This window comes from Zalophus californianus, chromosome 3, assembly GCF_009762305.2.
Source record: "Zalophus californianus isolate mZalCal1 chromosome 3, mZalCal1.pri.v2, whole genome shotgun sequence".
NCBI lineage: Eukaryota > Metazoa > Chordata > Mammalia > Carnivora > Otariidae > Zalophus > Zalophus californianus.
Window position 1 is genome coordinate 78,918,306 of NC_045597.1, and position 15,131 is coordinate 78,933,436.

Genomic DNA, 15,131 nt, shown 5'->3' on the forward strand with positions numbered 1-15,131 from the left:
GCCCCCCTTCTCTGGTATCCAGATTACATTTATTTTATCTATTGAGTTTTTAATTTGAGAAGAATATTTTGTTATTTTGAAGATTCCTAGATGGGTATTTTTCAAATCCATCTGCTCTTTTTCCACTTTTGTTTATTATTTTGTGTATTTCACAATTTCTCATTTTATTTAGATAGAAGTTGGGCATGCCATATACTGTTTGAGAAGTTTTTTTAAGACCACTTCATAAAACTAATTTTATTTTGAGTGAATTCAAGTTGATTGTTTTTGTTTGTGTTCTTTCTAAGTATTAGATTTCTTTGTGTTTTGGCATTGTTGATTCTGAATTTGTGAGTTTACGTTTTTTTCTTCTTCACTCTTTCCATATCTACCTGGTTTCCATAAACTGTCCGATGGTTTCATAGATGCTTAAAGCTGCCTTTATTCTTCTCCAGCTTTTAGTTCAAAACTAAAATTTAAAATGACATTTTGCGGGGCACCTGGGTGGCTCAGTCATTAAGCACCTGCCTTCGGCTCAGGTCATGATCCCAGGGTCCTGGGATCAAGCCCTGCATCTGGCTCTTTGCTCAGCAGGGAGCCTGCTTCTCCCTCTGTTTACTGCTCCCCCTGCTTGTGCTCTCTTTCTCTCTCTCTCTGTTAAATAAACAAAATCTTTTTTTTAATTTTTTAAAGATTTTATTTATTTAAGAGAGAGGATGAGAGAGAGAGCATGGGAGGGGGAGGGTCAGAGGGAGAAGCAGACTCTCCGCTGAGCAGGGAGCCCAATGCGGGACTTGATCCCAGGACTCCAGGATCACAACCTGAGCCGAAGGCCGTTGCCTAACCAACTGAGCCACCCAGGCACCCCAAATAAATAAAATCTTAAAAAAATAAATAATTTAAAAATGAAAAATGAAATGGCATTTTGATGTTCCTGGCTGGTGGTAATAATAGAGACAGCATATATTGAGTCACAAGGCCAGTTGGCTGTTTGGTCTACTTTCTGGTCAGGGAGTGGCAGTGTGGCCTCCAGTCTCTGTTAAAAGCCATGATCCTAGGGGCTGAGCACTTTATTCTGCTTCCTTTGTTGAGGGCTAGGGAGGGTAGAAGTTGGGAATGGAGGTTTGAGTCTCAGTTTGTCTAATTGGTTTTCTATTTTTGGATTTATATCTCTTATTGCTCTGTTTCTGGAGCAGAGTTGGGTGTGTCAAAGTTGATCAGAAGACCTAAATAGCTTTTTTATCACTTTCTTCACTGCCACACCCAAGTTCAGGCCACCATACCTCTTGCTTGTATGACTGCAACAGCATCCTAATTGGTTTCTCTGCCTCTAGTCTTTCTTTCCTCCAATCCATTCTTCCCACTAAGGCCAGGGGGGTTGTTATAAAATGTAATTCCACTCACAACACTACCCTGCTTAAAGTCTTTAAATGATACTCCGTTGTCACAACCGGTAGTAGAGATGGTGTAAAATCACCAGCCCAACATGGACAAGGAAAGAAGGAATTTAAGTTGCTGCCTCTTATTGATTATAAGCAAAGGAACATTAACTCATGTCTAGTCATTTAAGATAGAATCATTCTCATAAATAAAAAATAAAAATAAAAAAGGACATTAAAAAAAAAGAAACATTCTCAAAAGAATGAAAATGTTACTACCTTCCTGAAAATGTGCATCCTTACTGGATTGATCTCAGGACAAGAAAATTGATCAGAAATATTCTCTAGATCTCATATAGAATTAATACCTTCTTAGAACATGTGACAAATTTTTAGAAATCAAAAACTAATGTGATCTGGTTGGTGACTTCAAAAGTTAGGAAGAATAGCTAGATCACAGCAGAATCCTTCAAATGTCCATTCAAGAAATAATTACTGAATATTTCCGATTTCAAGGCCCTGTAGAGAAAACAGGATGTGTAAAATACCTTCTACTTTCAAGGATCTCACAAGGTAGTAGGCAAGGTGACATTTACAAATACCATAAAAAAATATGTGTGTTGTGGACTGGATTGCATTCCCAAAAGACATGTTGAAGTCCTAACCCCCAGTGCTTTAGAATGGGACCTTATTTGCAAATAGGATGCTTGCAGATGCAATTAGTTTAAGATGAGGTGTATTAATTTCAGATACTGGCGTAGAGTGGACACTTAATCCAATAAAGAAAAGACATAGAGTTACAGACACAGGAAGAGAAAACATCATGTGACAATAGAGGCTGAGATTGGAAAGATCTAGCTGCAAGCCAAGGAATGCTGAGGACTGATGGCTACTACCTGAAGCTAGGAAATGGGCAAGAATTAGCCTCTATAGTTTTCAGAGGGAGTACAGCTCTGCTGTCACCTTAATTTAGGACTTCTAATCTTCGAAACCGTGAGACAATAAATTTCTCTTGTGTTAGCCATCAGTTTGTGGTACTTTGTTATGGCAGCCCTAGGAAACTTATACAGGTATTATAAGCAAAGTGGCACAACAGAAATGAATCATTTCCAGATTAAGAATGGCTTTTGGAAGACATGGCATTTGTGCTGAACTTTAGTAGGATGATTTTTATATACATAGATGGCAGGAAGGGAAAAGGCTTTAAGTTATGGTCTTCATGTCAATCCAAATTCCAGCCTGAAGCCTAACCCTCCTAAGAGCCTCTCTGGAAAACAAGCAGAAATTGATCCACCTTACTGCCTTTAACCTACTGTCAATTTTGCCACTAACATGACTTTGAAGATACAAAATCTGGGAGGACAAAATATTTCACACATCCTTTATTATTTCTAACACTAGTGTGCTGTGGTTAAATATTATTTGCTTTCACTACCTTTGTATCACACTATAAAAGGGGGAAATCTGCTTCATGGAGACCTTAGTGAGCAGTAGCTAACTAAAATCTTTTAGTCTAACCAGAATAGACATGATAGTAACTGGAAATGCGGCTTGGAATTACTTGAAATGCTTCTGATCTTGTATTATGATGTCTTCACAGTGATGCTTCTAGGTTGTTATGACTATGGGCATTATTTAGCAAGATTCCCCATTTGTAAATAAGCTCTCGAAATTTCAGTAGTCGTTTGGGGGACAGGGGGAGGGTTGTTGCTCCCCTTCTGGGTTTCAAATCAAACTGACACCACGTGGCTTCCATCCTAAATCACAGACATCTACTAGTTCCATCTTCAAAAAATGATAGCGTCCTGGGGTCCGCCAGGCGCCTCCTTCCCCTGGGGAGGAACGCTCAGAAAGGGGTTTTCATCTGTCAGTTCCACCTGAAACATGGAGCAAATTACTTCAAAGTACAGGGGTTCGTAACCTGAGATGCACATCGGAAGCACTGGAGGAGCTTATAACAATATACATTCCTTGCCCGCACGTTGGGTGGAGCACGGTCTGGTCCTGTTTGAAAATGGGCCCCAACTGGTTAGAAGCCGAAGGACCCCAGGAGAGCAAGTTCTGTACGGAGAGGCCAAGGCCCACGAATCAAAGAATCGTTTCCAGCAGCTGCCTCCTCTCCTCCCCCAACCTCCTCCTCCCGCTGGGCCATTCTGCCACGCCCCAAGGGCCGTCCCCAACGGAATCCCCGCCCCCACGCTCGGGCCCGGCCCCCGGAGGCGCGGGCGGAGGCGGGCGGAGGCGGGCGGAGGCGGGCGGAGGCGGGCGGAGGCGGGCGGAGGCGGGCGGAGGCGGGCCGGGCGTGGGCGCGGGGAGGGGGGCGAGGGGGGCGGTGGGATGCAGGGCCGGGGCGGGACCTGGCCGGGCGCGGCGAGGGGAGGAGTCGTGAAGGGGACTCCCATCTTCTCTTCGGCGGGCTCTGTCTCGGAGGCGGGGCACCTGGGCTAGGAGCGGCCCGGAGCGCCCGAGTCGCCGCCGCCGCCGCCGCCGCCGGGGGCTTGGCGCTCCGCTCTACAGTGTGGCGCTGGGTGCAGCAGCCGCCAGCGGAACATGGCGCCGTGGACGTTCTGGCGCTGCTGCCAGCGCAGCGTGGGCTGGGTGCCGGTGCTCTTCATCACCTTCGTGGTCGTCTGGTCCTACTACGCGTACGTGGTGGAGCTGTGCGTGTGTGAGTACCAGGCGGGGGCCGGGACCGGGCGGAAGGCCGGGCCTCTGCGCCCCGCGGGCCTGCGCCTGCCCTTGCGGGGCCGCGGGGGTCCGGCCCAGGCCCGGGGGGAAGCAGGCCGCCGCGCTCGTGGCTTTGTCACGGTGGTGCGGTGCGGCGCGGTGCGGCCTTTGGGCGTGCGCGACACTGCGCGCTGAGCCGCACTGCTCCGACCGAGGTCCGGGCAGAGCGAGGCGGTGATAGCGTCCTGGGGTCTGCGGTCCCCCGCGGGGGGTCTCGTTCTCCTGAGGTGGAATGCTCTGAGACGGGTTTTCCTCGAACGGTCGAGCCGAGCTTCGTAGAAGTTTTGTGTGTATGTGTGTGTGTGTGTGTGTGTGTGTGTGTGTGTTGCATTCTTTGCTTTTGTTAATGTTTTAAAATAAAGAAATCTGTTCCTCCTAGATTGCCTTAACAGCGCGAGAAGAAAAGCGTGTTACCTGAAGAGCTGGCTGGTGGGTGGGGGAAGGCAGGTGGTCTTTTCGTTAGCCATAGAAGACAGATGAGCGCCCGCTTCTGATTTTTGGTGGCACTGACCCATTTTCAAGTTTATTTCTTTTACGTCTGAATCCAGTAACTTATACAAAATGTTATGTTAAGGCCGAAAGAATGAGTGAGATGAGATATAGCTCGATTCTCTTTTTTTCTTCACTATTTATTATGGAGGTGTATATTTTTTTCATCCTCAGATTTTAAGGTATTGTTTTATTTTCGTTACTGCCCGTTCAGTTTCTCACCAGGTTCCCTGGGATAAGAAAGGAGTAACACCGCAGTACACTTCAAGGATTTATGACATTGATTTGAATAGGTGGCCGTTAAGACTGAAGGAAATTGGTTGTGTTCAAAACACTGTTTGAGGGCTCCTTCTGTGTTTGTGATAGTGATTGGTTCCTCTGCCTGAAGTTAATTGTTCATAGGCTTTGAGTGTGCAGCTATTTTAGGGTTATCCTAGCCTTCCGCTTCTGTGTGTGTCTGCTCTTTATACCAGTTCTTCGTGACAACTTAGGACCAAATGGTAAGTGGTGTTTGTAAAAGCAATCCCTTGGTATCCCGGAATGATCTAGTTCTAGTCTCCAGGCCACAGCTCTCTAAAGGACCCTTGTTATATACACTTTAAAAAAAGAGCCACATGAGGTAGATTGATACTAATAGTATGAAATGAAAAGAAGTTGTACCACCCACTCACTTGCAAGTGACACAATCCAGACTTCTCCAGTTGTGGGTGGCTCTGGATTTGTACAACTGTCAAATACTTGGTTAAAACCGAGTTCTGCACATGAAAGAGAATGCTTTGGCTCAGAAAGTTAGAAGTAGGTTTTTAAATGAAAATAACCACCTTCAAGAAAATTATATTGTACCTATAGATATTTAATTTTAAGGAAAACTATTCCTGCAAATAGGCCCAGAATAAATTAGTTGTTGAATACATTTCCACATTATAGTGGAGATAATCTGTTGAATATTATTAAATAATGATGTTTGAATCAATGAAAATTGACTAGATTTAGGTATTTCTTGAAGCTACTTCCAAAAAATGACAGTGATCATAGGATTCTCATCAGTTTATTATGGTACTTGATCTTATTTACTCTGAAGTGGGTATTTATTCCAAAAGTTGTACCAGTCTTATTTAATTCTGTCAGAAGATTATTCCTACCCTATCCTAATTACACAGTGGCTTTGAAGTAAAGCTTCTGAAGGAGCACTGAAAATGTGCATTTATGTTGAAATCGCACACCCTAACCTATAGATGGTTTTTGTCAAAAAAAAAAAAATCAAAAGGTGAAGTTAAACATAAGGAAAGGGAAATGAATATGAATTGGGAAGTGCTGTGTGCTAGTGGGGATGGAGGGGACATTTTATTTTTAAACATTTTATTTATTTATTTGAGAGAGAGAGAAGGAGAGACAGTGAGAGGGTACAAGGGGGGAGGAGAGGGAGAAGTGGGCTCCCTGCAGAGCCAGGAGCCCGATGTGGGGCTCAATGCGGGGCTCGATCCCAGGACCCTGGGATCATGACCTGAGCCGAAGGCAGACACTTAACAACTGAGCCACCCAGGCGCCCCTGGAAGGGACATTTTATTCGTTCTTTCCTTTAATCCTCAATATCTCCGATCATAGGTATCTTCTACAGATGTAGGAAATAAGACTCTGAGCAAATAGGTCTTTGGTTAGGTCACACGATTATTGAGTGGCTATTGCACTGTGATCCACATCTTTACACTATACATGTAACTTTTAGTGAGTCACTGGAACTGTAATTGTTCCATGATTGGGGGGGTAGTGGGTGGGGTTAAGTGGTTCCCCTTTTTGGAGGTCATGACTTCAGTTAGGCTTTAGGCCCATCCATTAGAGATCATACCCCAGGATTTCATTAAATTAAAACATTCTGCAACAATTAAGGCCCAAAGCTTGACAATATTTTAAAATATTCAGCAGAAATCGGAGGGGGAGACGAACCATGAGAGACTATGGACTCTGAGAAACAAACCGAGGGTTTTAGAGGCGGGGGGGTTGGGGGCATGAGTTAGCCTGGTGATGGGTATTAAAGAGGGCACGTACTGAATGGAGCACTGGGTGTTACACGCAAACAATGAATCATGGAACACTACATCAAAAACTAATGATGTAATGTATGGTGATTAACAAAACATAATAAAATAAAAAAAGTAAATAAAATATTCAGCAGTGAAAGGTCTTATAGGGCCTCTACTTAATATTTCTAAGTTATCTGAGGTTAACTAGGGAGAATTTGGGAGATCTGCAGTATCACTGGACTGTATGAATCAGCATAAAACCTCATTCACTTTCATAGTAAAACTGTCTTTTAAACTACTTTTATATACCTATGTTTTCATAACATGGCCCCTCCCACTGGAATATGTCAATATATAATTTTGCTGTAAATTGAGTGAAGTATGAGTTTAAGGTGCTGTTTTAGCATTATTTATAATAGCCAAACTATGGAAGTACCCCAAGTGTCCACTGATTGATGAATGGATAAAGAAGAGGTAGTATAGGGCGCCTGGGTGGCTCAGTTGGTTGAGCATCTGCCTTTGGCTCAGGTCATGATCTAGGGTTCTGGGATTGAGCCCCTCGTTGGCCTCTCTGCTGGGCAGGAAGTCTGCTTCTCCCCCCATGCATTCACCCTCCCTGCCACCCCCACCCCCAGCTTGTGCATGCACACATGTGCACATTCTCTCTCCCTCTCTCAAATAAATAACATCTTTAAAAAAAAAAAAGATGGGCGCCTGGGTGGCTCAGTTGGTTAAGCGACTGCCTTCGGCTCAGGTCATGATCCTGGAGTCCCGGGATCGAGTCCCGCATCGGGCTTCCTGCTCAGCAGGGAGTCTGCTTCTCCCTCTGACCCTCTTCCCTCTCGTGCTTTCTATCTCTCATTCTCTCTCTCTCTCAAATAAATAAATAAAATCTTTAAAAAAAAAAAATAAATAAAAAAAAATAAAAAAAGAGGTGGGGTGTGTGTGTGTGCACGCACAATGGAGTATTATTCAGCCATAAAAAGAATGAAATCTTGCCATTTGCAGCAACATGGATGGAGCCAGAGGGTATAAGAGTATAATGCTAAGTGAAATAAGTCAGAGAAAGACAAATACCATATGATTTCACTCATGTGGAATTTAAGAAGTAAAACAAATGGACAAAGTGGGGGGGCGGGAAAGGAGACAAACCAAAAAACTGACTCTTAATTACAGAGAACAGATAGTTACCAGAGGGGAGGTGGGTAGGAGGATGGGTAAAATAGGTGAAGGGGATTAAGAGTACACTTGCGGGGTGATGGGTATTAAGGAGGGCACATGTTGTGATGAGCATTGGGGGTTATATGCGACTAATGAATCGTTGAACACTACATCAAAAACTAATGTGTTGGCTAACAACATTTAAAAAATTTTTAAAAATAAATATACTTTCAATTCTTAAAAAAAAGTGTATACTTGTCTTGATGAGCACTGAGTAATATGTGGAATTAATTGGATCACTATATTTTACACCTGAAATTAATATAACACCAAATACACAAGTTGAAATAAAAAATATAAAGTGCTGTTTTAATAATTTTTATAGAATTTTCTTAGCTTCTGGTATTTTTTTTTTATCAAACTAGATAGGAGAGGATGATTATAATTACATCTTTATTGTGTTTATTTAATGTTCATATAAATGTCCAAAAAGTTAAATAATTTGTCCAAGGTAATACAACTAGTAAACGGCATAATCGTTATTAGAAGTCAAGTAGTTTGGCTCTAGAGCCCATGCTTTTAAAATTAATTACTATGCAAGACTAGTCTACTTGGTTATCCAGGTCTGTACACTCATGGCAGATTTCAGTCTTATCTATGATCTATTTATATAAGGTAATTTTCTCCTAAAAGGTAGCAGCAGAGTGTTCCTAAATAGCTCAGACAATAAAAATGCTGGCCCACAATAGGACATTTGAACAAATAAATTTATAAAAGGCCCTCATTCCTTTTCAGCCTCTATAACTTATATAACTTATGAGCACACACATGCATATAAAATGTGTACTTCTATTACTAGAAGGAGTAATATTGAAGACAAAATTGAGTAAGAAGTAATGAATCTAAGATGGCCATCTCACAGGGGAGAAGTAATGATTAAGTAATTAGTAATATTGGTGCTTGACATTAAATTAAACTGAAATCCTCTTTTGATTTTTCTCCTGAGGTTGATACTTAAACATATGAATTTATGGGTGGATTGACCAACTTTTACGCTTTGGTCAAGATGGTTATTTTCGAGGAAAGTACTAATTCAGGCTCCCAGGGTTTTATCAGGACATCCTGTTCAGGTCATTTAAAATTGTCAATAGTAGATGTGTACCTCTTATTTGACATGTAGAGGATTTTAAAGCCCAAAGAGATTTTAGAGATGATCTAATCCATTTATTTTACTTCTGAGAAAACTGTTGTGTGGAAGAGCTATGTGGTTTGCCCAAGGATGGATATGCCCCTTATTTCTTTTCAGAGAGACATATGTAGAAACGTGACCTCAGACTGTATAGCTAATATTCCTGTGTCTCCTTCATAATTTCTTCAAATTTAGAAAGAGACAAGATAAATAGCTTAAATATCAACATTGAGAACAGTGTCTTGCCAGAGTTAATTCCAGTGTTTTTTATTGGTTTCAAAACAACCAGCTTTTGATTTCATTGATTTTTCTCTATTATTTCATTTTCTTTTTCATTGATTTCTTGTCTGATATGTATTGTTTCTTTCCTTCTTTTACTTTGGATTTAATTTGCTCTTTTTCTAGTTTCTTAATATGGAAACTGAAGTCACTGATTTGAGTCCTTTCTTACGTATTTAGTTCTGTAAATTTACTCCTAAATAATGCTTTATTCACTTCCCATCAATGTTGATATGTTGTACTTTCATTTTCATTCAATTAAAATTATTTTCTAAATTCACTTTGGATTTCATCTTTGACCCATGGGTTATTTTAGGAGTATGCTAATTTGCAGTTATTTGAGGATTTTCCAGATACCTTTTTGTTACTGATTTTGAATTTAATTCCATGTGGTCAGATACCTTGCATGACTTGAGTCCTTTAAAATGTACTCAGGCTTGTTTCATGGCCCGAAATGTGGGCTGTAGTGGAAGCATTTCTTGTGCATTTGAGAAAAATGTATTCTGTTGTGTACAGCAGTGTATTTTGCTGTTTGTTGTTGGGTAAAGTTTTCTATTATGTCATAATGTGCCATAGATGTTAAGGCAAGTTGGTTGACAGTGTTGTTCAAGTTTCCTATGTTCTTGCTGATTTTCTTTTTAAGATTTTATTTATTTATTTATTTATTTATTTGAGAGAGTGACCATGAGCTGGGGGGTGGGTGGGACAGAGAGAGAGGGAGAAGCAGACTCCCCTTGAGCAGGGAGCCCGATGCAGGGCTCAATCCCAGGACTCCAGGATCATGACCTGAGCCAAAGGCAGACACTTAGCCAACTGAGCCACCCAGGCACCCCACTGATTTTCTCTTTGTTCTATCAATTAATTATTAAGAGAGGTATGACTATAATTATGGATTTGTGTCTTTGTCCTTGTAGTTCTGTCAGTTTTTGCTTCCTGCATTTGCAGCTCTGTAATTAGGTACATACAATGTTTAGGATTATAGTGTTCTCTTGATGAATTGACCCTTTGTCATTATGAAATGACTTTCTATCCCTGGTGATATTACTTGCTTTGAAATCTAGTTTGGCAGATATTAACATGTCCACTAATCTTCCTTTTGATTAGTTTTAGCATGGAAGGTCTTTCTCTGTCCTTTTATTTTAACTTGTTTATGTCTTTATATTTAAAATGCACTTCTTGGGCACCTGGGTGGCTCAGTTGGTTAAGCAACTGCCTTTGGCTCAGGTAATGATCCCGGGGTCCTGGGATTGAGTCCCACATCAGGCTTCCCTTGCTCTGCGGGGAGCCTGCTTCTCCCTCTCCCTCTGCCTGCCACTCCCTCTGCTGTGCTCTCTCTCTGTCAAATAAAATCTTAAAAAAAGTAAAATGCATTTCTTGGGGTGCCTGGGTGGCTCAGGTCAATTAAGCATCCAAATCTTGATCTCAGCTCAGGTCTTGATCTCAGGGCTATGAGTTCAAGCCCTGCATTGGGCTCCAAGCTGGGCGTGGAGCCTACTTTAAAAAAAAAATGCATTTCTCATAAGCAGCCTATAGTTAGGTCTTGCTTTTTAAAGTCAATCTGAAAATCTGTGGCTTTTTTTCCTTTTTTGTTGTTGTTTTTGTTTGTTTATTGAGTTATAGTTGATATATAACATTATACTAGTTCAAGTGTACAACACAATAAGTTAATATATAAATATACTTGGTATAATTAAATAAAATGATCACCATAATAAATCTGGTTAACATCCATTAACCACACATAGTTACATATTTTTTCTTCCCTTGTGTTGAGAACTTCTAAGATTTACTCTCAGCATCCTTCAAATATACAACAGTATTATCAATTATAGCACGATCTCTTTTGATTGGTGTGTTTTGACCATTTACATTTAATGTAATTATTAATATAGTCAGGTTTAAGCCTTACCATTTGCTGTTTTTTTCTTTTAATCTGTCCTATTTATGTTCCCTTTTCCTTCTCCTGCCTTCTTTCGAGTTATTTAATGATTTTTGACTTTTGAGTTATTTTTTATGATTCTATTTTCTCACCTTTGTTGGCTTACTAGTTGTAACTCTGTTATTTTAGTGATTTGTTTTAGGGTTTATAGATTACATCTTTAATTTATTATAATCTACCTTCTAGTGATATACTGCTTCACATTTAGTACCTTATAAAAGCACTCTTCCAATTCTTCCCTCTCAGCCTTACATGCCATTATTATGCATTTTTTATATTATAAAACTCACTGTATTGCTATTATTTTGTTTAAACCACTTATTATCTTTTTAAAAGATTTAAATAATATGAAAACAAATCTTATATATTTACCCATGTTGTTACCATTTCTGCTGGTATTTTCTTTTTTTATAGATCCAGATTTCCTTCTCATGTCGTTTCCCTCTCCTGAGGGCTTTCTTTAACATTTATTATAAGGCATGTCAGTTGGTGATGAATTATTTCGGCTTTTGTATGTCTATAAACATTTTTATTTTACCTTTTTTTAAAAAAAACTTTATAACGTATAATTTACATACCATAACATTCACTCATTTGAAATATAAAATGCAATGGTTTTCAGTAAATTTACCAAGTTGTGCTGTTATAAGACCATTCATTTTTAGAACACTGCAGTCACCTTTGTCAGATCCCTCATGCCTAATAATGGTTAATTCCTGTTCCCAGCCCCAGGCAACCTCTAATCTGTGTTCTGTATCTGTATGCCTTTCTTGGACATCTCATGTAAATGGAGTCATACAGTAAGTGGTCTTTTGTGTTTGGTGTCTTTTACATGTTTTTGAGGTTTCTCTGTGTTGTAGCATGCATTGGTATTTCTCCCCTTATTCTCTACTTCATGTCTAATTTGTATTTTTCTGTTTTTAAAATATATTTACAGCTTTATTTAAGAATATTATTTCTTGTAAGCCTCCACAAATCATTTGTGCGTTGAATTAGAATATAAATAAAAAATATATACTATTATATCACATTTAAGTATTTGAAAAATCCTGCTTACAAGATTTCAGTGTGTATGGGTCTTGCTCATCTTTGCATCTACTAGAGAGTCTAATTACTAATAAACATTCAATTAATATGTTTTGGATTGAATAGAATCATAGTCATAAACTCACTTGAGTCATGTTTGAATATATCAGAACAAACATCCACAATAACAATATTAATTAAATTATGATTACCATACATATATTTCAGTAGTCTTCAGGGTTAAAGCCTGGATGATCTTGCTTATTGGTTATGGAGTCTTTGTTTTGGATAATGAAACAATGATTCTTTGAAATTATACTGATATTATTTAGAAAAAAAACTAGCTCCCTATATCTCATCCCCAGTGGTTGACATAATTATAGGAAAAGTTAAGATGTGAATTAGGATATTTTTAAAAATCTTATTGGGGCGCCTGGGTGGCTCAGTCATTAAGCATCTGCCTTCAGCTCAGGTCATGATCTCAGGGTCCTGGGATCGAGCCCCGCATCGGGCTCCCTGCTCGGCGGGAGGCCTGCTTCTCCCTCTCCCACTCCCACTCCCCCTGCTTGTAGTCCCTCTCTGACTGTGTCTCTCTCTGTCAAATAAATAAAATCTTTAAATAAAAAAGAAATAAAAACCTTATTTTGTTATTTCCTATCTGCTTTCAGATGCTGGAGTATAGTAATTTTCTATATAACTTGCCTTTGAAAGCTATAGTGCCCTGTGAACCTTTTTATTTGCATTCTGTAATTATCCCAGTCTTCTTTCCGTCTTTTTTTTTTCTTTTTCTAAAGAACAGATTTTTTTCTTTTGACTGCTAGTGAATTAATTTGTTCTTATGTTATTTTCTGTTGATACCAGAAAGCAAACTGGTCTGAGAGAGCTCTATAAATACATATCCAAAAAACCCAACCCAAATGAACAAGAAGAGCTTTTATATTTTCTTCCATATTAACTGAACCTTCTTTGGGTCGTCCCTGTTTCTGATAAGACAAGATACATGAAGGAAAAGGTGCCGGACAACTTAGAAACCATGGCAGACTATTTGGAAGAAGACCATTATGCCCTAGTGATACAAATAAAACTTTCCTTCCCCCCTGGCCTCTTCTAGTTTGTGGCAAAGATATAGCATGCTAAACTCCAGACTAACCATCTACTTGATATCTCTACTTGGATATCTAATAGGCCTCTCAGACTTACCACATCTAAAACAAAAGCTCCTGAGTTATTTCTCTCCCCTCACCCCGCCCCAACTCCTCCTCCCCTAGTTCAGTAAATGAGTTTCATCCTTCCAGTTTCTTGGTTGAAAATCTTCCCATATCCAATTAATTAAGAAATCCTGGCATTAAATCCAGCTGCTTACCACCACCATGGAACTATATTCATTCAAGCCACTATAATCTCTGTCTTGTGGAGCAGATTGAATAACATGACCACAATAATTTGTACCTCCTCCCATCAAGACAGGGAGTCTTTTTGCCCACCCAGTGAATCTGGGTTGGCCTTGTACTTGCTTTGATCAGTAGAATGTGGTAGAAGTGATATGTGAGATCTAGAGCCTAGGCCTCAAGATAGCATGGATCTTCTGCCTTGACTCTTTTGAAACTAGCTGCCATGTAAGGGAGTCCAGGCTAGACTGTATGGAGAGAGAGGCCCAGCCAAGATGAGCTAAGTGCCAAAGCCCCTGATGTATGAATGAGGGCATCTTATAGTCTCCTGCCCCAGTTGAGCTGCCAGTTGACTATAACTGGTAGAAAAGCAGTCCGGCTGATCATAGCCTGAACTGCTGACCCACACAATTACAGGAAATAATACTTGGTGGTTGTTGAAGTCACTAAGTTGTGGGTGGTTATCACATTATCTATATCATTGTAGTACTATACTCTTATATTTTGTCTCTCCCTCCTCACTCCACCCCCATCCTCACCCTGTACTTTGTCCATTCTCCACAGAGCAGCCAGAATAGTCCCTTTAAAGTCAATACCAGATTGGTCACTCCTCTTCTGAAAACCTTGGCTGGTTCCTCTCTTGTTCAGTGGAACACCTAAAGTGCTTACCATGGCCTCCTCCCCTCATTACTTCTCTGACATAATTTCCTCTCTGCTCTTCCTTTGTTTCTACAGCTGTCACACTGGCCTCCTGGCTGTACTTTAATACTTGTTGAATGATCTTCATAAATCATTTAACCTCTCTGAACTTGTTCCTATGCTATAAAATGGAACTTACAAAATAACGTAAAGTTATTAGCAGAGTAGGCTTTCAGATATTACTGGAGATGGGGAGAAGATTTAAGTAGCCACTAGCATATTTTTTCTTGCCTTCCTTTTTTTGTCCTTTTTTGGTAGTTTTCTTTGTTTCTTTATTTTTAATTCTAGGTTTTTTTTAAAGATTTTTATTTATTTATTTGATAGAGACACAGCGAGAGAGGGAACACAAGCAGGGGGAGTGGGAGAGGGAGAAGCAGGCTTCCTGCGGAGCAGGGAGCCTGATGTGGGGCCCAGGACCCCGGGATCATGACCTGAGCCAAAGGCAGATGCTTAATGACTGAGCCACCCAGGTGCCCCTCTTAGTTTGTTTTTTAACCTCCTCTCCCCATCTTTAGTGAGTGAAAGCATATTCTCACAGTCTTTTTTTCAGTATTCTCTTCTTATTGGCTGTATTTGAAGATCATATTGCAAAAGCATGTACCCGTTTTGTATGAGCTGCTGGTTGTGTCCAGAGTATGTGTGTGGGAGAATATGTTGTTTAAGGGAGGAAGGCTTTCACATAATGTGGGACTTTAAGAAGATTAATACCTGACACTATTCTTATAAGCATATAAGCTACACAGATTTAGGTATTGCTGAAATATGCAGCGTATCTTAAGCAGATGGGCACCTACACTTAACTGAAATAGTAGGTCACAAATAATGGTTATGGTTTTATGGGGAATAGATTTCTCT

The 15,131-nt window shown here is 40.2% G+C and overlaps 1 protein-coding gene across 11 annotated transcripts in view; it reads left to right on the forward strand.

The window, feature by feature from the left end:
- The first annotated feature begins 3,712 nt into the window (after positions 1-3,712).
- The window catches only part of ZDHHC20 (zinc finger DHHC-type palmitoyltransferase 20), a 70,533-nt gene continuing 59,114 nt past the window's right edge, over positions 3,713-15,131 (forward strand). For 3 of the 11 annotated variants that reach the window (XR_003519139.2, XM_027589685.2, XM_027589681.2), the window contains exon 1: positions 3,715-4,026. Coding sequence is in view for 9 of the 11 variants with exons in the window: in XM_027589685.2 (XP_027445486.1) it covers positions 3,909-4,026 (118 nt within the window). In the remaining 2 variants the exon portion in view is untranslated. Of the gene's footprint in view, positions 4,027-15,131 lie in introns of all 11 variants that reach the window. The other 8 variants (XR_003519138.2, XM_027589686.2, XM_027589684.2 and 5 more) reach the window with 5 other exon arrangements.